General features: G+C 43.1%; 1 protein-coding gene across 1 annotated transcript in view; it reads left to right on the top strand.

The window, feature by feature from the left end:
- The window catches only part of MYOM2 (myomesin 2), an 85469-nt gene that overhangs the window by 43821 nt on the left and 20601 nt on the right, over positions 1-21047 (top strand). The window contains exons 17-27 of the mRNA XM_066622692.1: positions 532-719; positions 1095-1221; positions 4471-4649; positions 4773-4887; positions 5163-5319; positions 5411-5517; positions 6652-6696; positions 7176-7312; positions 18283-18427; positions 18520-18579; positions 19909-19976. Coding sequence (XP_066478789.1) covers positions 532-719; positions 1095-1221; positions 4471-4649; positions 4773-4887; positions 5163-5319; positions 5411-5517; positions 6652-6696; positions 7176-7312; positions 18283-18427; positions 18520-18579; positions 19909-19976 — 1328 coding nt within the window. The remainder of the gene's footprint in view (positions 1-531; positions 720-1094; positions 1222-4470; positions 4650-4772; positions 4888-5162; positions 5320-5410; positions 5518-6651; positions 6697-7175; positions 7313-18282; positions 18428-18519; positions 18580-19908; positions 19977-21047) is intronic.

Below are 21047 nucleotides of genomic sequence, written 5' to 3' on the forward strand. Positions count from 1 at the left end.
TGCAACACGGAGTAAGGGGAATATAAGGGGAATGAGTTGTGCTACAACCCAGTCCAGCCCTGCTCTAGATGCAGCACAGGCCAGCTGGCCTGCCTGCTCCAGGGCATTTTAGGATTGGGCTGCCCAGCTTATTGCTTAAGCAGCACAGTAGTTATACTAGAACCAAGTTCTTCACAACTTCATTGTTGAGTGATTAGGACTTTATGGAGATGGAATGCAGGACTGCTCATTTCACCCTGTCGGTCACTATTGTTGTCCGACAGTATTGTTGTCAGTCAGTATTGTTGCCGTAGAAGGGGAAAGAGTTATACAGGGAAATAATGCTTTGGTTAAGCCTCACTTTGCCTCTGATATGTTTGAGCTTTAAGGACACAATTTTCTTAAATTTGTGAGATTAATCTCACAATCCATTGTTTTATCATAATATAACCAAAGCAATAATATAACAGAAGCAATCTGATGATATTATTAATATGAGCTATTATATTTGTGGACATTATTTTAATGTGCCATATGTTTGACTTCTTAAAGCTTGTCCATCATACCCTTATGGTATCACACTTCTCAACTGTGATGGCCACACAATGACCATTGGATGGAAGCTTCCACGATTCAGTGGTGGATCAAATATTCTGGGTTATTACATCGACAAACGGGAAGCACATCATCACAACTGGCATGAAGTGAATTCTTCTCTTATTAAAGAGAGGATCTATAAGGTCAGTATTGTTATATGTTAGTATATAAGTTAAATGCTGCTTTGTTTTTACTGATTCATTTTGGTTATATGGTGCACAGATCAGTTCCAAAATATAGAATGAAAGGAAAGGGCTTAAGCTATCCTCCTACATGTGCAGCAGCATACATCAGAGTTACTTCAATGGGGTGGGGTCACTGAATTCCTTTTCCTTTCCCCAGGCCTTGGCTGGGCACAAATGTGTAGCATCACACATGGCCATGACATTCTGTGGGAGGCTCATGCACTCTACTAGGAACAACTCTGAATAAATAAATGGATTGAATGTTTTGCTTCTGTCAAGGCATATGAATATTATCTTCATGATTCTTTTCTTAATCTTAACTGTTCTGCAAAGGTAGAGGATTTAACAGAAAATGCGTATTATGAATTCAAAATTGCTGCTGCAAATATTGCTGGCATTGGGCAGCCCTCAGACCCCAGCGAGCATTTCAGATGTGAGGCTTGGACAATGCCGGAACCTGGTAAGTAGTATTCATAAAGTTAAAGCATTCCCTCCCCCATGAATTCCATTTTAAGATTTGTCACATAATGCTAATAATTAATACATTCAATTTTTAACCATGCTTCCCAATTATCTCCCGAGATATGGTTCACCAGGTTAATGCAATATGTGCAGTGGGTAAGCAACATAAGGTCTAGGTGCTATAAATGGCTAGCTAAGGGCCCAATTCTATCCAACTTTTCAGTGCTGCTGCTGCTGCAATGCAGCCCTCAGGTAAGGAAAAAAGTCCCCTCACCTTGAGGAGGCCTCCATGACTGTCCCCTCAGGATGCAGCGCATACCCCATTGACACGACTGTGGGCCCAGTCCTATCCAATTTTCCAGCACCGGTGCAACCAAAATGCAGCCCCAAGGTAAGGGAACAAATGTTCCCATGCCTTGAGGAGGCCTCTCTGACTGCCTCCCCACCATAGGATGCAGTGCAAGTCTTATTGACTCAGCTACACTGGTCCTGGAAAATTGGATAGGATTGGGCCCTGCATTGGCATTGCAAAGTTGGATAGGACTGGGCCATAAATCTTCCACAAGCCATCTATGTTCCAATTCAGCCATGATTGCTTATTATATGGAAGATTCATCAGAAAAAAAGCTGTGGTAGGATATATAATTAGATATGATCTTATGTTGGTTAACTGGTTTAAGAGATAATAAAGTCTGTCTTAGACAGTTGGATTTTAAAATTTTGTCCAATTTTGTTTCAAACATAATTTCACTCAGAAACCAAAGCAAACTGAATGCTTTCTGGGTAATGAAATGAAATGTTTCATTTTCTTTGCTTTGTGTTTTGGTGATGTGACTTTCGCAGCTATTTCTTGATCCTAAGATTCATATACCAAGAAAGCTGAAATCCTTGAGCTGCTATAAATGGAATTACTGTTTGGTACCCTTGAGCCCGTTCTCTAATCTTCCACTTCAGATTACAGATTTTGCACATATTTGCAAAATGTTAGCTGAGTTTCCCAGGAGTTGCTCTGTTTTTAAGAGATGCATCTGGAACCAGGAAAATGTTGGATTTATACCCACTGTCTCCTATTCTGGATTTTTTTTTTTTAAGCAGCACATGATATACACTGGATGTAGTAGTTCTTATATGAAGGTATTTTAATATATCTTGGGCATTTCCATAGCAGAGGAAAAGTGGGGTACTGTATAAATCTCTTAAATAAATAAATAATGTACAGGTACAGATATTAATGTGGTGAGCTGTGTTGCATTGGAACTGTTTCAGTGGCAGCGTTGGAAAAATAACTATGAAATGAAAATTCAGCTGCTCAACATGGATAAGGCACCTGTTTCTAGTTGGAGTTAAGGGAAATATTATTTGAGTTTTTTCTCTATTGTTCCACTCCTTACCATTTTTTTGCTCCATTAACATGAAAGGTACTTCCTCACAAAACATAAGCAGATTGATATGAAGCCCCCTGAGACAGAACTTCAAAGGCCCTGGCTGTCTTGCAGAACTCTGATGGAGATTCCTAGTTTCCATTCAAGCACGCTGTTCATGTGGAAACAGCCAAGTCAATATCACTTGAAATGAAATGAAATCATTTGTATTCAATGACAAGATTTGACTCCAGACTTAGTGGAGAAGCTTGGCTTGTCAGAATAATAAATTGAAGCTGTAATAAAAGGAAGCGCACACACCCCGTTGTGTGAACTCATTGAAATGCCTCTTTCTTATATTGAAACTTCTGGGTACCAGGTAGCAATCAGTGTTCTTGGACTATTAATATATCACTCTTTCACCAAGAAAACAATGGGTGAATATGTGTGACGGTGTGCTAAGCTGTAATCCTCCCCAGCAAACTTGGGGAGGATTATTGTTCATCTGTATCATACAGCTAAGTGCTGAAGACAGTTTTACCATTTCTCTGTTTTCCCAGTTTTTGGATTGCAAATAGATAGATGTGTGGTATGATAGAATTCTCTTGCACATTTTGAATAATAGTCTCATTGACTAAGCTTACCCATTTGACTAAGGTATCAGGCACACTATGGCAAGTTATGTTACATATTATTACTAGGGATGTCCTGGAGTCACAGTGCAGAATCTCGAGTCCAGTGCAGTCTCCACTCCCTTGGCTCAAATCACCCACAAGTTATAAAGGTGGCCATTGCAACTCATCCAGAGCTGTTTTTTCAAGTCATTTTGACTTGAGTCCCAGTCTTTTTGAAAAGCAAAGGAAATACAGATTGAGACTCATTATTCACGAGGATTCCGTTCCAAGAACTCATGTGGATGGCAAAAAACGCACTATAGCAAATCAATTTTAAAAAAATGTTTCCTTGCTCTGGTGATTTAAAAACAGCCTTGATGACCTTTGTAATGCACACAGAGGCCATCAGTCTCTCTCCAGGAGCTTTGGCTTCACTAGGAGGCAGCAATTCCTCCCATCACCAGGAGCCCCAGCAAGGGAGAAAGAATGGAGAAGGTGATAGTTGCTGCCATTTAGCCTTCTTTCACGTGCTCAGGGGGAAGGGACGAGTGAAGCCTGCAGAGAGAATGACTGATTGATTGTCAGCTGGCTGCCCTCTCTGGCATGGTTAAACGACTGTTTTCCTTTAATTTAAAGGGCCCTTCTCATCAGCTTTGAGATAGAAAAATCTGCAGATACTTAGGTTATACCTGTAATCACTTGTATGACTGTCTCTCTGCAACAGTAAAAAGCAGTTTTTTAAATTGTGATTTTAATGGGGTGCATTTTCCCCTTCTCCGGGGATCAGCACATTCCTTCTCATTTGCAGGGGCTATTCATGTTGAGTCAAATCCATGTATAAAAAATCAGTGTATAACAAGGCTGGACCTGTAAAACCAAACAAGCAAACACACACACAAAACAGAGTCACAAGCCTACTCAAAAGCAAGCCTTGACTCAAGTCTATTTGAGTCTTTTCATTTTTAGGGTTAAACCCCTGAGTCCCAAGTCAGCGCCCAAGTTTTTGACACATGTAACTCAAGTCAGGAAAAATGCATATTTACACAACTCAGGTATGAGTCATCTGAGCCTTGGCCCATCCCTGATTATCACTGTCTTTTTTAATAGAGGTAGAATGAAACTATGGTAGCAGGAAGCACATTATACCCAAAGAAATAATGAAAGTGGAAATCCACTTTTTTCACACAAAAATACTTCTTTATAATATTTCAGAAGTCCTCAAAAATTGGGGAGAATATATTTGACTTCATTGTCACTATCCCCTACCTTCAGGTCCTCCCTATGATCTCACATTCTGTGAAGTCAGGAATACATCCCTTGTGATTCTTTGGAAAGCTCCTATTTATATTGGTAGCAGCCCCGTGACGGGGTATTTTGTGGACTACAAGGAAGAAGAAGGGGAAGAATGGATCACATTCAATGAGAAACCAGAATCCCATCGTTACCTAAAGGTAGAAAATAATTTGCTGTAGGGTGTTTGTGTTTTGTTCTGAATTTGGAATTTCACCAGTGCTGACTAAAATTATATGCTGAGTTCCTAGTTTCAAAGACCTTCATTGTGTTCTTCTATCAAGGTCACAGAATTACATGAGGGCAAAACATATGTGTTTCGAGTTCGTCCAGTGAATGATGCTGGTATAGGCAGGCCATCTGATGTTTCTGAAGCTGTGCTGGTTCATGTTAAACCAGGTATGAACAAATAATGCTGATTCCTCCACTTATATTTTTCTCTGTTGCCATTTCTTTTATAAAAAAAGCACTTTTTTTTTAATTCTTTCAGGTTATTGGTTATGGTGTCCTGGTAGCTAAAGCAAATTGAACTAATTAAGGGAACATTTCAGACGTTGACAAAATGCTTAAATGCTTAGTAGAAATAAAATTTGAGGGAACTGATATTTTGTCAGTTAGAGGGGATTATTATTTCCTTGAATAATTACATTTCTAATAGTAATCATGTTTTACAGGCACCAAGGAAATCACTTCAGGTGTGGATGAAGAAGGTAACATTTACCTTGACTTTGACTGCAAAGAAATTTCTGATGCTTCTCAATTTAGCTGGAGTAAATTCTATGAAGAGATAGAAGATACTGATAGATTTAGAGTTGAAACAATTGGAGATCAGTAAGTTCAAAAGTCTTGTATGGAAATGATTGAAAATGGCCTTTTTCTTATCTCAAAACACTTCATACATTTTTTTACTTTATTCTTTTAGTTCTAAACTCTATTTTAAAAAACCTGACAAAGAGGACTTGCGTACATATGCTGTTGCTGTTAGTGATACCGATGGTGTTTCATCCAGTTTTATTATGGATGAAGAAGGTAAGAACAAAATTTGTTCACTTTAGCTATTCAGTTTGTTGATATTGTTGTTTGGTGAAACATGGCAGAGCTATGTAAAAACTACCGAATTAACTTTACGAGGTATTGTGAATTAAACTGAACACCAATGAATGTATCTACCTCTCCTTTTTCATCGTTGCCAAAAGGGAACCTGAGATTTTTATAGCCAGAAAATAATATTTTGAGGAAAGGAAATTTGGAATTTTCAAAATGTACTTTGTCATTTTTGAGTGTAGGAACTTAAGCAAAATTAAGAAACTTCTTCAAAAAGAAGATTGTTCCACTGACAGAGTTCACTATATTCAGAGTTCATTATATTGGTTTTTTGAACTCTACATTATATTACTTTGTATGTCAATCAGAGTTGACAGCACCCACCGTTTATACATATTAGTTCATAGCATCTCAATTATCATTATATATCTCACTTGCTGTTGGGTCAATTTCCATCAATTTTCACTGATATGTAAGAGGTTTCAAGGCTCAAAATGAATGGGAATAACTTCCACATTAATATGTTTTGAAATGAGATAGAAATATCTGTTGGTCTCCTCAGTGACTCACTTGCTAATTTCATCTCCTCTTCGTATTTTGCAAATTTGCACACAGTGCAATTAGTTCCATTTCCTGAGCCCTTATTAGCAATTCTAATATGTTAAGTAGGGCTAATCTCTGCATTCAGCTCTGTAGGACCCAGCCTTTTGCACAATTTCTATGAGGATTTACTGACATTTGCTGCATATCTCTGTAAACACTTTTGTCCAGCAGCTTGCATTCTCCTTTGCAGACGACTAAAGCAAGCCCTTTTGAAAAGATACCCTGGAGAACAGGGTCAAATGAGAAAGGGAAGTAGTAGAAGTAGGGTATTACCTGCTCACTTAGCACAGTTTATCTTTTGTGTAAAATCACAACATGATTGATGCCGGTCACTTTTAAATTCTCTGTATGTTTTCATATTTTTTTTTAGTTTTCATAAACTACATTTTCTTAAGTGCTTTTCCCCCCCATTGACCTGAAACAGATTATTGGTGCTTTGTGGTCTCATGTGCTGTTCTTAGCATTTATGTTGACTGTCAGAATAAATTAAAATATGAAAATTGTTCTCCATTTCAGAGCTTGGACGTCTGATGACACTAAGCCATGAAATAAAGAATCCAAGTAAGTAGCACTTCTGAATCTAATATTCAGTCCCAAACGGAACATATTTACACACCGTTGATTGGAGTATAAAGTAATGAAAACTCTCTTATTTTTTTAAACATCGAGCAGCTTGCTTATCCTTCTATTAATTAAATGCAAATATTAGTTTCTGTCTGAGAGATCTTCTTCACCACTGCATACATATTGGGATGAATGAACTCAACTTGGATATGTCTAATATTTACTGGATTATGTATTTAAAAGCCCTAAGTAGTGCAATAAATACGCACTTCAGCTTCTGCTCTGACTCCTGCAAAAACAGCTTTAATACACATCTGTGCAAATACAGTGGAGAGTTTCCATTTAGCTTTCATAACGTTTCACTTGTTTATTGCTTAAGATTCTCAGAAGCTTTGAAGCACTGGGAATTACAGTTGGCTAAGTTATTCCAAAAGGCCTATCACACATTTGCTTTGTGCTGTGCTCTTTTCCTGCAGCAATCCCTCTCAAGTCAGAATTAACCTATGAGATTTTGGATAGAGGACAAGTTCGCTTCTGGCTTCAGGCTGAGAGCATTTCCCCAGAGGCCAGTTACCGATTTGTAATCAATGACGCTGAAGTGGCTGACAGTGAGGTATGTATATACCTAGGAATAGGTGTGTCAAATTTTGTTGCAACCACCTTTGCTGTGAAAAGCATCTTCAGCCGGATTTATAGATGCGAGGTGCAGACCCTGGATTCAGCCTGATGAAAGCTGTTCATGTGGCAGCGCTCCAATCTTAGCAAGCGAGATGCTTCATGCAAACAATGAAAAGAGGTTGTCTTTTATTAATGGAAAGCATAAATAAGCTGGTCAGCTGGGAGTTGGTGGGCAGTATTAGACCTGTAACATGGTTTTGTTTCGTCACTGCAACCTACTGCCAGTGTCCCATCAGGGTCAGACTATTATTTGTATTGTATTGGCAACCTTCAGTCTCGAAAGACTATGGTATCGCGCTCTGAAAGGTGGTTCTGGCACAGCGTCTAGTGTGGCTGAAAAGGCCAATCCGGGAGTGACAATCCCTTCCACACTGGGAGCAAGTGCAGTCTGTCCCTGGTCTGTCTCCCTGGCTATGGGCCTTCCTTCTTTGCCTCTTAGCCTCAGACTGTTGGCAAAGTGTCTCTTCAAACTGGGAAAGGCCATGCTGCACAGCCTGCCTCCAAGCGGGCCGCTCAGAGGCCAGGGTTTCCCACTTGTTGAGGTCCATCCCTAAGGCCTTCAGATCCCTCTTGCAGATGTCCTTGTATCGCAGCTGTGGTCTACCTGTAGGGCGCTTTCCTTGCACGAGTTCTCCATAGAGGAGATCCTTTGGGATCCGGCCATCATCCATTCTCACGACATGACCAAGCCAACGCAGGCGTCTCTGTTTCAGCAGTGAATACATGCTAGGGATTCCAGCACGTTCCAGGACTGTGTTGTTTGGAACTTTGTCCTGCCAGGTGATGCCGAGGATGCGTCGGAGGCAGCGCATGTGGAAAGCGCTCAGTTTCCTCTCCTGTTGTGGGCGAAGAGTCCATGACTCGCTGCAGTACAGAAGTGTACTCAGGACGCAAGCTCTGTAGACCTGGATCTTGGTATGTTCCGTCAGCTTCTTGTTGGACCAGACTCTCTTTGTGAGTCTGGAAAACGTGGTAGCTGCTTTACCGATGCGCCTGTTTAGCTCGGCATCGAGAGAATGAGTGTCGGAGATCGTTGAGCCAAGGTACACAAAGTCATGGACAACCTCCAGTTCATGCTCAGAGATTGTAATGCAGGGAGGTGAGTCCACATCCTGAACCATGACCTGTGTTTTCTTCAGGCTGATTGTCAGTCCAAAATCTTGGCAGGCCTTGCTAAAACGATCCATGAGCTGCTGGAGATCTTTGGCAGAGTGGGTAGTGACAGCTGCATCGTCGGCAAAGAGGAAGTCACGCAGACATTTCAGCTGGACTTTGGATTTTGCTCTCAGTCTGGAGAGGTTGAAGAGCTTTCCGTCTGATCTGGTCCGGAGATAGATGCCTTCTGTTGCAGTTCCAAAGGCCTGCTTCAGCAGGACAGCGAAGAAAATCCCAAACAAGGTTGGTGCAAGAACACAGCCCTGCTTCACTCCGCTTCGGATGTCAAAAGGGTCTGATGTGGAGCCATCGAAGACAACAGTGCCCTTCATGTCCTTGTGGAAGGATCTGATGATGCTGAGGAGCCTGGGTGGACATCCAATCTTGGGAAGAATCTTGAAGAGGCCGTCTCTGCTGACCAGGTCGAAAGCCTTTGTGAGATCTATGAAGGCTATAAAGAGTGGCTGTCGTTGTTCCCTGCATTTCTCCTGCAGTTGTCTAAGGGAGAATACCATATCAGTGGTGGACCTGTTGGCTCGGAATCCACACTGCGATTCTGGATAGACGCTCTCTGCAAGTACCTGGAGCCTCTTTAGTACAACTCGGGCAAACAGCTTTCCTACAACGCTAAGGAGAGAGATGCCGCGGTAGTTGTTGCAGTCACCCCTGTCACCTTTGTTCTTGTACAGCGTGATGATGTTTGCATCCCTCATGTCTTGAGGTACTCCACCTTCTCTCCAGCAGAGACAGAGGATTTCATGCAGCTCAGTGACGATGATCTCTTTGCAGCATTTTAGGACTTCAGCAGGGATGCTGTCTTTTCCAGGTGCCTTGCCAAAGGCAAGGGAGTCCAGGGCCACGTGAAGTTCTTCTAGGGTTGGTTCACTGTCAAGCTCTTCCAGCACAGGCAGGCACTCAATGTTGTTCAGTGCTTCTTCGGTGACTACATTTTCTCTGGAATATAGCTCAGAGTAGTGCTGCACCCAGCGTTCCATCTGCTGCGCCCGATCCTGGATGACCTCGCCTGTGGCAGACTTCAGAGGGGCAATTTTCTTCTGTGTTGGACCTAGGGCCTGCTTGATACCATCATACATCCCCTTGATGTTGCCCGTGTCAGCTGCTATCTGTATCTCGGAACAGAGCTGGAGCCAGTAGTCGTTAGCACATCTCCTGGCAGTCTGTTGGACTTTGCTGCGAGCAGTTCGGAGGACCTGCAGGTTGCGCTCACTGGGACAGACCTTGTATGCTGCTTGAGCTCTCCTCTTTTCCTCAATGACTGGTGTCAACTCCTCAGAGTGGGCTTCAAACCAGTCTGCCGCCTTGTTGGTCTTCTTGCCGAATATGGACAAGGCGGTGTTGTAAACGGTATTCTTGAAATGTTCCCATCTGTTGGATGCATTTGCGTCGGCCGGGCCTGGAAGAGATTCCTCAAGCGCTTGTGCAAATTCCTCCACTTTTCTCTGATCCCGGGTCTTGCTGGTATCAATGCGAGGTCTTCCTTCCTTTTTCGTGTGATACAGTCGCTTTGTTTGCAGTTTCACTCTGCTGCACACCAGGGAGTGGTCAGTGTCGCAGGCAGCACCATGATAACTGCGTGTGATCTTGATGCTGGGAAGGCTGGAGCGTCTGGTGAGGATCAGGTCGAGCTGGTGCCAGTGCTTTGATCTTGGATGTCTCCAAGAGACTCTATGTTGGGGCTTTGTGTTGAAGAATGTGTTGCTGACACAGAGACCGTGATGACAGCAAAACTCTAGCAGGCGTTGGCCATTTTCGTTCATCCTCCCAGTGCCAAACTGACCTAAGCAAGTGGGCCATGAACTGTTATCAGCACCAACTCTAGCATTGAAATCGCCGAGAATGAACAATGGCTCTTTTACAGGGATTTTCTTGACAGTGGTGGCCAGGTCATCATAGAATTTGTCTTTGGCTTCTGCTGGAGACGACAGAGTCGGTGCATAAGCACTGATGAGAGTGATAGGTCCTGCTGATGACTGGAGCTGCAGGGACAAAATTCTTTCACTTCCCACAGTAGGTGGGATGATGGATTTCAGCAGGGTATTTCTGACCGCAAAGCCAACGCCATGTTCCCTGGTTTCGTTTGGTGGTTTTCCCTGCCAGAAAAATGAGAAATTTCTCTCCTTGACAGATCCAGAATCTGGCAGCCTAGTCTCTTGAAGGGCGACGATGTCCATCTGCAGTCTGCTCAGCTCCATGTCGATGACAGCTGTTTTGCGTGCGTCGTCTATTTCTTGCAGGTCATCAGAGAAGCCAGGTGTCATTGTCCTAACGTTCCAGGTGCCCAGCTTTAGGGCAGTAGTTTTCTGTTTTCTGTTGCATGGTGCAGAGTTGTCGATCCGCTTGTCGGTTTTCACCCTAAACCCCACGCACCCCATGAGGTTAACGGACCGTGGCGAGGCAACACCTTACTGGCTGGGGACTGCCCAGCTTAAGGCGGGCGGTAGCTGCCCAATGAGATGCAATGATCTCTCCCACCGTCGGAAGCAGCCCCTGGCGTCATGCTCTACGCCAATCGAGCAAAGACTTATAACCGGTAAACTGCTGCTTCCCGTGTTGTGCCGACGCCGTATGGCGAAGTTGGAGTGTCCTCTCCAGTGCGCGAAGCCTGGGTAAAGAAGGTATGGAGGATAGGCTGTTACCCATGCAGCAAATCCCCCCTCTCCACGTCGCTGGAATGGTCCAATGGAAAGGCAGAAGCCAATACGGTTGGTTCCAGCGGCGTCGCAGGAGTTGCCAGAACGTGACTGTGTTCAGCCATGAACTGCCTAAGGGACTCCGGCTCCTGATTTTGCCTCGAGGTTGACTCCTGAAGCCTTTTCCAGAACTGGATGTAGCCACAAGGCAGTGGAGGTTTGGGATCAGAGTTTCCTTCTCTTAGATGAGCTGCCTTCCTAGGCTGACGAGTCCCATTTACCCGGTGGCTGTTTAGTCGCCTCTTACGACAAGTACAGCCAAACTGAGGGCCTATTCTTGGCCCCCAGCCCCCAGGGGTAAACTACAGGAGACTACCCCAGGGTCAGACTACCCCAGGGTCAGACTACAGGAGAGGTTACCATGATTATGGAAAATTAGTCAGTAAAAGATCAGAAGAACTTAGCATCTTTCACTGTGTTCTCCAGCTGAAAGTTGCATGTGTAGATGTGTAATCACATTCAAATGCTATCAACTTAGACCAAGAGCTTCTTCTTTCCTTCTACATACCCATCTGCCCTCAGTGCTTGTTCCATTTTACAAGAGGAAATGAGGCTCCATCCCCTTCCTGTGTTACACAAGCTATGATTCAGAAGCCATCCAGTTGTTTGGCAGGTGGTTCTTCTCTCTTGTAAGTTGTAGGACAAACACTGCTTTGCTTCCTTTCTCCCTCACCTCAGGTGCTTTGTAGTGTGAGGTTTCTGAACTTGTCATTTCTGTAGCCTGTGCAGCACTTAGCACAACACTGACATGATACATGCTTACTAGCAGAAATCAGGGGGTGGTGTCAGGAGTTGGTCAGGTTGGGCACTGGATAAGAGCCTTCAGAGGCCTTGTGTGAGGCTTGTCTGAGCCAACCCCTGAATCCTCAGTACCAGTGGATGCAGTAATGCCCAACACACCATCACAAGATAGATGGGGGAATGCCATGGGGGACCCAGTGAGGAACTTTGCCTCACAGCCCCCAGAAATCTAGCTTTGACCGTGGTAGCAGTGATGCTAGTAACAAAAGTAGCATATTAAAACAGCATATTCCCATTATTTTTCTGCAGTGGGCTGGGTTTATTAATATTATTAATTATTAATAACTAATTTATTAATATTTTAATATTTTATTAAAATATTTATTTTATGGGTTTATTATTATTATCAATAATAATAATAATAATAATAATAATAATAATAATAATAATAATGGTATTTATACACCACCTTTCTGGTCATCGGATTACTCCTCTGACTTTATTCAAGACAGTTCACAGAGGCAGGCTATCTCTAAACCCTTGAGAGGATTTTTACAACAACAGAAAGGTTGTTTTCAAGAACCGCACAACATTTCCGATGGATCTTTCACGGTCTGGTCTCACTTCTGGCCCCCAGTTGCCTCCCACACTGGCTGATGAGCAGCTCCTTCATCTCTCACTTGAAGGGCAGCCAAGACACTTCTTTGCTCACACCAAAGAGCAGGTGGAAGAACTCAGCTCTTCAGCTGCTTCAAGGTCTCGCCATTCACGGAGCTGGCGGTGGCCTCAAACTGGCGACCTTCAGATGTTATCTTCAGGGTAACAGAGGTTCTACCCTCTAGACCAGACCTCCTACCTGTTTATAGACCTCCTGACTGTTTATAGTGCTGCATCTATAAAAGGAAAGCAAACCAAAACAATATCTTTCCAAGGACTTATGTAATGTGGGTTTTTGAGTGAATTCTTTCCATTTTTGTATATACTCGAGAGCAGGAAGAATTTTACTGGTTTCTATGTGGACTGGCCTCAATAGCAAATATTCTGTTTAGAATATGTTGCGTACTTTTCACTCCCTATTGGATGTCCAGGGACTATCTCTTTTTTGCTATTTCTAGACCTGAGTCATCCCCCCTGCCTGCCTTCCCTCCTCAACTTTTTATTTTTAGCAATGCTTCGAAAGCATCTGCATTAGAGCAACCCTTAAAAAAATATGAACTGTAGCATTATTTCACCTCTTTAATTAGCAAGCCACAGATGACGTTTGCATTTGAAGATTGATGATATTTTTGTGGAAATTCACATAAAAGCCCTGTATTTATGGCTGCCATAAAACCATTGAACTTCATCTTTCTGCATAATGGCAGTAGCTAAAAACCTAATTATATTCTAAAGCCTGCCTAGAGACAGACACTGCAGTCGCCGATCATGTTCAATAGACCATCATACTAGCAAGAATAGTTTTGTTCTCGACATTGGCCAAAAATAGATAATTTCCAACATGGTCCTAATTGGAACAACTGCCTTTGGCCTTCCTGACGCAGGATTTTTGAAATGAAGCAGCATAAAAATAGGTTCAATTCAATAGTATTCCTAGCTGGCAATTTTAATCTCAACTCTGCTGCTAACAAAAGGGGAGAAAATATAAAACTCCACAGAGTATGAAGTAGAATAAGGAACCTTATTTTTCCTCTTGAGTCATGAAACACAGACTTTCTTTTCTGAATATTAATCTATTTCAAATGTGGAATTTGCTACCACTTGTGGGTATAGAATGTGTAAAAGCCACCAAGCAAATTGCTGGCAAAGGGTACATTGATCAGAACTAACCACAGTGGTCCATGCCTTGGCTTGATTACTGTAATGAACTCTATTTGGGACTGCTTTTGAATACTGTCTAGAAATTAGCTCAGAACATAGCAGGCTGTCTAGTCTGGGGGCTTGGCAGATTGGCCCTGTCTGACTGCTCAGCAGTGAACCTAGCACTGGGCAAACAGGGCAAATGCCCCGGATGCTGAGCCTGAATGACTTCTAGGACTGCATGGGAAGCCTTACTGAGGCTTCTGACAACATGCCCAATCTCATCTGATCTTCGAAGCTAAGCAGGGTCAGGCCTGGTTAGTACTTGGATGGGAGACCGCTTGGGAATACTGGGTGCTGTAGGCGTATACCATAGTCTTTTGAGACTGAAGGTTGCCAACCATGACATGGTTGGAAACTATACTTCCAGTTTTCCAGAAGTACAGTTTAAGATCAAGGAGAAGCCTCAGAAGGCTTCCCCAGGCGGAGTTGCACGAGGCTCCGCCATGCTTTGAAGATGGGGGCAGCAAAGCGGCGGCATAGCGCGCGGTGGCTGGCATTGCAGACTTTTACCCCAAGAGCAGCGAAGGGTAAGTCTGCTGCTGTGACTGCTGCTCCAGGGGCTACAGTGGGGTCTGTTTTGATTCTGGGCACAATTCTAGGTGCTGGTTTTGCCCTTTAAAGACTTCTGCAGCTTGAGGCTGGGGTGTCTGAGGAATCGCTTTCTTCCATATGAACTGACTGGTCATATGAGGCCATCTGAAGGGGCCTGCTATGTATGCTGCCTTGGCAAAAACCAGACTGGGAGCAGTAAGGAGGTGGGCTCTCTGAATGATGGCGCTGTTGCTATAGAACCGTCACCTGGTGGAACTGAGAGCTGTGCTCTCCCTTTTAATCTTCTGGCAGGGGCCAAACATTTTTCTTCTTCAACTAGCTTTCCTACCCTAATTTATTGCTTTGCTTTATGGTACTTATTTTGCTATATTTATGGTGTTGTATTCTTGGCCATTTTTATATGGTTTAATATATATTACTGTGAAGTGGTTTATACTGTTGTACTGCTTTTGATTTTTATCTTGGTTGCTGGTTTTTTGTGTTTTTATATATGATTAATTTTATTATGATTATTTTATTGTGTTTTTTATGGATTTTTATAAGCCACATTGGGCACCCTGATAATAAGAGGAAAAGCAGGATAAAAATATTTTAAATAAATCCATTGTTCATAAAGGATCATAAAGGAGATGTGCTCTTTTTGGTTGTACACTAAGAGCCCAATCCTGAGCTCTGTGCACCAGCTTACTGCCGGCATGCACTGTCACAAACATACTGTAAGGGCTCACATTTACAAACTCTAACACTGGGTGAGTGCCCATGCTAGCCCACCGCTGGCCGGCATTGGGGTAGAGCTGGGCAGGCACCTGGCCTCTGACACTCGGCGGTCACATGGACAGAGCAACAGCAACAGAGAGGAAAGCGGGGGCATGGGAGGAGGCAGGGAGGAGGCATTCTGGGGAGGGGGGAGGTGGGCAGAGGGCAGGGGGGAGTCACGACGGGGGGAGAGAGCGGGGAGGGAGGGAGACGGGACTGGTGGAGCGATGCTTCCCTGGATCCTGAGCCTCCACGTCAGACTTGCAGCCTGCCATGGAGGCTTTTATCCATAGCCATTGCGGAGCTACTCCCTCAACCCAGGGGGGACGACAGCCTGTGGCTGCCTTTGGTGTGCAGGATGCCGTTTTCAGTGCTGCCACAACTGTGTACCTGGGCAGCTCAGGACTGGGCTCTTTGTTAGTCATGACTTAGCACGGAAATCAATGAGACAAAATAGCGACTAACAGAAGTCAACGGAATTTAAACTTGGTCTTGATGATACAGATGCCAAGGATTTTATAACAGAAATGTTACCCCTGCTAACTGGGTAAGAGGCACTTTTTCAAGTGGGTGTTCTTCTTTTATTTAGCAGGGGGAGAGTAACTGGCCCTCCTCACCCCAGCAGTGTCTTTTCTAGTGGCTGTCTGCTGGTGTTCTTTTGCAGCTTTAGTCTGTGAGACCTTTTGGGACAGGGAGCCATTTGTTATTTGATTTTCTCTGTAAACCGCTTTGTGAACTTTCAGTTGAAAAGTGTTATATAAATACTGTTATATGCTCCCCCTCCCCGGAACGCCTCCTCTCCACGCCCGTCCCTGCCCCTGCCTACTGTTCTGCAGCCATGGAAGCTGGGTGACCACCGCACGCTAGCCCAGCACCAGCCAGCGCTGGGCTAGCACTGGTGGGAGCCAGGCAGTGAGGCTGGCAAATGTGCCTTACGGCACGTTTGCGACAGTTCTCGGCAGCACAGAGCCGTGCCGTTGAGCACAGGATTGGGCCCTTAGTCATGACTTATTTTCTTTGGATACAACCCAATTTATTCCATATTTCACAGGGAACATCTACCAACCAAACCCCATTGAGATTAATGGTTTTGGGTAGTAGATGTTCCTCAATTGTGAAAGGAAGTAGTACTACAAAAAAGCTGAGGCAAAGAAGACTTTTCAGACTGCAGAGAAAAATCTACATATTTATTAATGGTACAATATATCAGGCTATATAGCCCTTATTCAGGGAGAAGGTTTTCTCAGTTGCGGTGCCTCGCTTGTAATCTTAGAAAAAATGAAATCCTGATTTAAAAAAAGATTGTGAAATACAAACATTGTGGCATACAAAACTCAAATATGCACAAAGGTGCAAAAGAGAGCAACCAAGATGATTACTGGGTTGGGGCACCTTCCTTATGAGGAAAGGCTACAGCGTTTGGGCCTCTTCAGCCTAGAAAAGAGGCGCCTGAGGGGGGACATGATTGAGACATGATTGAGACATACAAAATTATGCAGAGGATGGACAGAGTGGATAGAGAGATGCTCTTTACACTCTCACATAACACCAGAACCAGGGGGCATCCACTAAAATTGAGTGTTGGGAGAGTTAGAACAGACAAAAGAAAATATTTCTTTACTCAGCGTGTGGTCGGTCTGTGGAACTCCTTGCCACAGGATGTGGTGCTGGCGTCTAGCCTAGACGCCTTTAAAAGGGGATTGGACAAGTTTCTGGAGGAAAAATTCATTATGGGGTACAAGCCGTGATGTGTATGTGCAACCTCCTGATTTTAGAAATGAGCTATGTCAGAATGCCAGATGCAAGGGAGGGCACCAGGATGAGGTCTCTTGTTATCTGGTGTGCTCCCTGGGGCATTTGGTGGGCCGCTGTGAGATACAGGAAGCTGGACTAGATGGGCCTATGGTCTGATCCAGTGGGGCTGTTCTTATGTTCTTAAATACCACACTGTAAATAGGGATAGTAAAAAGAAAATCAGATATATTTAAAAAAAACAAAAAACAAAGAACCAAGCCTCCTGAAACAAAACCACAAAGGCTTCTGTAACACTGTTCAGGTTACAGAATGTTTTTTGAAAGTGGTTACCTTGGATGCCTTTTTGGAAAGGGCTCTATGACAATTTTAAGCAGTTGCAATCCAAACTCTTAATCAGGGCTGGCAGATTTGTCTCAGGCCGTAAAGCAGCTGATTTATCATGACTGTCTTTGTTTTGGGGTTTCCAAAACATCGTGAGCCTCTAACAGTAGCAGATATGGAAGAATATTCCTGCAGCCAGCAGATGAACAGTGCAATCTTATACATAGCGATGCAGGTCCCATTAAAAGTAATATTTAGTGTGCATGCACACACAGAGAGAGTAACACAATTCAGAACACAATAAAATAGCAGAACAGCACACAACCCAAGGTCTGTGTTGTGTGAGTGGTAAATGCAGGAACTCATATTATGGAGCATTTCATCCTGCACTGGATGATACTGGTGCCCCACAGATTATTAAAAATGATTATATCCAACTTTTCAACAAAAAGCAAAGGTACATGCAATTTGTACATGGTTGATACATGGTTAAATGCTAAATAACATGGTTTCATGTCCCAAAAGGGCTCACAATCTAAAAAGATGCAAAAGAAACAGCAGCCAAAAGCTACTAGAAATGAGGGTATGCTGGAATGAATAGTTGCTATCTCCTGCTAAAACATAAGAGGAGTGCCACTTTAAAAAGTGCTCTTTGCCCAGTTTGCAGCAGTTAGAAATAGTATTTTTCAAATGTCTTTTTACACTCTAATCCTGAACACCAAGTGTGGTGGTAATTCCCATTGATTTGATTTTCTGAATGTAAATCACTTGTGCTCTGTGTTGTATCTGGAATACTGATCCTCTTTAACCCAGCCATTTTCAGCCACTGTGCCATGACACACTGGTGTGACGTGGACAGTTTTGTGTGCCGTGGGAGTTTTGGGATCATTTGTTAATATGGGCCATTGGGAGACGTGAACCCCTGCTGTCAGTGTGGTGTGCCTTGTCAATTGTCAAAAAACTGGTGGCCTGACTTGACAATTTTAGTGCCTTGTCAGTGTGCCATGAGATGAAAAAGATTGAAAATCACTGCTTTAACCTATCTGATTTCCAGACTCATAAAATTAAGTGCGACCATTCGACTGGCCTTATCGAGATGGTCATGGACCGCTTTACTATTGAAAACGAAGGTACTTACACTGTACAGATCCAAGATGGAAAAGCTAAGAACCAGTCTTCATTAGTTCTCATTGGTGATGGTAAGTTACCTGAGGTGTTCTGACTTTGGCTGCAATGTATTGTTAAGTATACCTGAGCAATCAACTCATTTTTTTTCCTCCTCTCTTTTCAGCATTTAAAGAAGTATTGGCTGAGGCTGAGTTCCAGAGAAAGGAATTCCTGAGGAAGCAAGGTAAAATGGGAATTAGTTTGTTTGTTCTTACCTGATGGAACATTGTCTAAGGCCACAAGCCTGTACGCACTACTCTTGAAGTAAGTCCCTTTGAACTCAAGGGCATGCATAGTATTGAGCTAGGAAGCATGTCAAGAATGCTAGGAAGTGTATTTTTTTGCTTTTCTGCCATTTAGGATTCTGCTGTTCAGTCATGCCATGGGTATCACGCATTCTGAGAATCTGCAATCCTAACCACACTTTCCTGAGAGTAAGTCCCATTGAACAAAATAGGACTTACTTCTGAGTAGACCAGGTTAGGTTTGTGCTCTCAGTTATCAAGACTAGTGACATCCTAAATAAGTATTCAGAAACCCCAAGTTGCATTTTTGTGAGATCTTGTTACTTGGGTCACTGACAGATCAGCTTTTTAGAGCACTAGCCTTTAAGAGCACAAAGGAGACCCTGGAGCAAGATAGCACCTTTGCTGCCGTCTGCTAAATTTGGAAGTGAAAGATTGTGCCAGTCTTTCTAGCAAGGAAGGTATGGCATTGGGTCAAAGTTCACAAGGGGACTGACGTGGCTCAGAATACGCTCATGGGTGGGGTGGGGTGGGAGTGTCTGAATTTGCACATTCTGAATATGCTGGGCCCTTTTCCTTCTGAAATGTGGTGCTTTGACTGGTACAGGATAACCATTAAAAACTGGTTTAAACATGCACAACACCTGATTATTTGTAACTTGATGAGTTTCAGCTAAATGTGTGAAATGACTCCACTGAAAAGTTTGAAATAATGTTAATATTAAAGTTCAAAAGGTGCTGTTTGCCAAAATTGTCACATTTGAACCAGCCCTAAGACACCGTTTTTATGCAAAGAACGAACATTCTGGAGTTGTGATGTGGCTTCATACATTCCATGGTGGCAAAACCATTTACTTTTCTGAGTGCAACCAGCAGAGAATCATGGCCATTCTCATATGACTACTCATTGGTGCCAAAGCTTTTCACCGGCACTCATGGTTCTTTGGACTGTGGCATTTATCTTGACTTATGGCTAGACCTATTAATTGACAGGATTGACCAAAGGCAAGTTCGGTTGATCTTCTGTTTTGGTATTCTCTTTGTGTATGTTTTTTCTCTGAAATGAACAAAACTCAGATAATGACCCAGTAAACATATCTGCAAACCTCTTTCTTTCTTTCTTTCTTTCTTTCTTTCTTTCTTTCTTTCTTTCTTTCTTTCTTTCTTTCTTTCTTTCTTTCTTTCTTTCTTTCTTTCTTTCTTTCTTTCTTTCTTTCTTTCTTTCTTTCTTTCTTTCTTTCTTTCTTTCTTTCTTTCTTTCTTTCTAGGTCCTCATTTCCAGGAGCATTTGTACTGGGATGTTTCAGAAGAATGTGAAGTGCTGCTGCTTTGTAAGGTAAATTGGTTTTTAATGCTTTTTAATAAAATGGTTTTCTTATGGGGCATATGTTTAAGCAACTATAGTTGGACAGAAATTTTGAATGAGTGCATATAGCATTTTGTATTTCTTGGGGTAGTTGAGAAATAACAAATTAAATTTTTTTAAAACAGTGATGGGTATGATCCAGCAAAAGTTAATTAAATTTAAATTAGTAATCCTGTAATAATAATAATAATAATAATAATAATAATAATAATAATAATAATAAATAACTTTATTTTTACCCCGCCTTTCTCCCCGAAGGGACTCAAGGCGGCTTACAACATATTAAAAACAATTTAAAAACAAATAAAAACATATTAACACATCATAAAAAACAGCAGTCAGAGTAAAAAAAATAGGTAAAAAGAGCATAGAGCAGCAGCATAAAAGAATCAGGCCTGTAAAAAATATTAAAAGATGTTAAAAAGATGTTAAAAGGCCGAGAACTCAGAAGGCCTGTTTAAACAGAAGGGTCTTCAGGCCTTGCCGAAAGGTCTCAAGAGAGGGAGCCATTCTTAAGTCAAGGGGAAGGGAGTTCCATAGCGTTGGTGCCACTACTGAGAAGGCCCTATTTCTTGCAGCCACCCCACGTACCTCCCTAGGCGGCGACACTTGTAAAAAGGCCTTCTCTGATGACCTGAGAGGGCGAGCCGGATTGTACGGGAGCAGGCGATCTCTAAGATACCCTGGTCCAGAGCAGTATAGGGCTTTAAAGGTCAATACCAGCACCTTGAATTGGGCCCGGAAACGAATGGGCAGCCAGTGCAGCTGCTGGAGAAGCGGACTGACAGAGTCGAACCATCTACCTCCAGTAACCACACGGGCCGCCGCATTCTGCACTAGTTGCAGTTTCCGAACCGTCTTCAAGGGCAGCCCCACATAGAGCGCGTTACAGTAAACTAATCTCGATGTCACCGAGGCATGGATCACCGTGGCCAGGTCTGCCCGATCCAAGTACGGCCGCAGCTGGCGCACCAGCCGAAGCTGAGCGAAGGCCCCCCTTGCCACAGCCGCCACCTGGGAATCCAGGAGCAGCTGCGAGTC

This window comes from Tiliqua scincoides, chromosome 1, assembly GCF_035046505.1.
Source record: "Tiliqua scincoides isolate rTilSci1 chromosome 1, rTilSci1.hap2, whole genome shotgun sequence".
Classification (NCBI taxonomy): Eukaryota; Metazoa; Chordata; class Lepidosauria; order Squamata; family Scincidae; genus Tiliqua; species Tiliqua scincoides.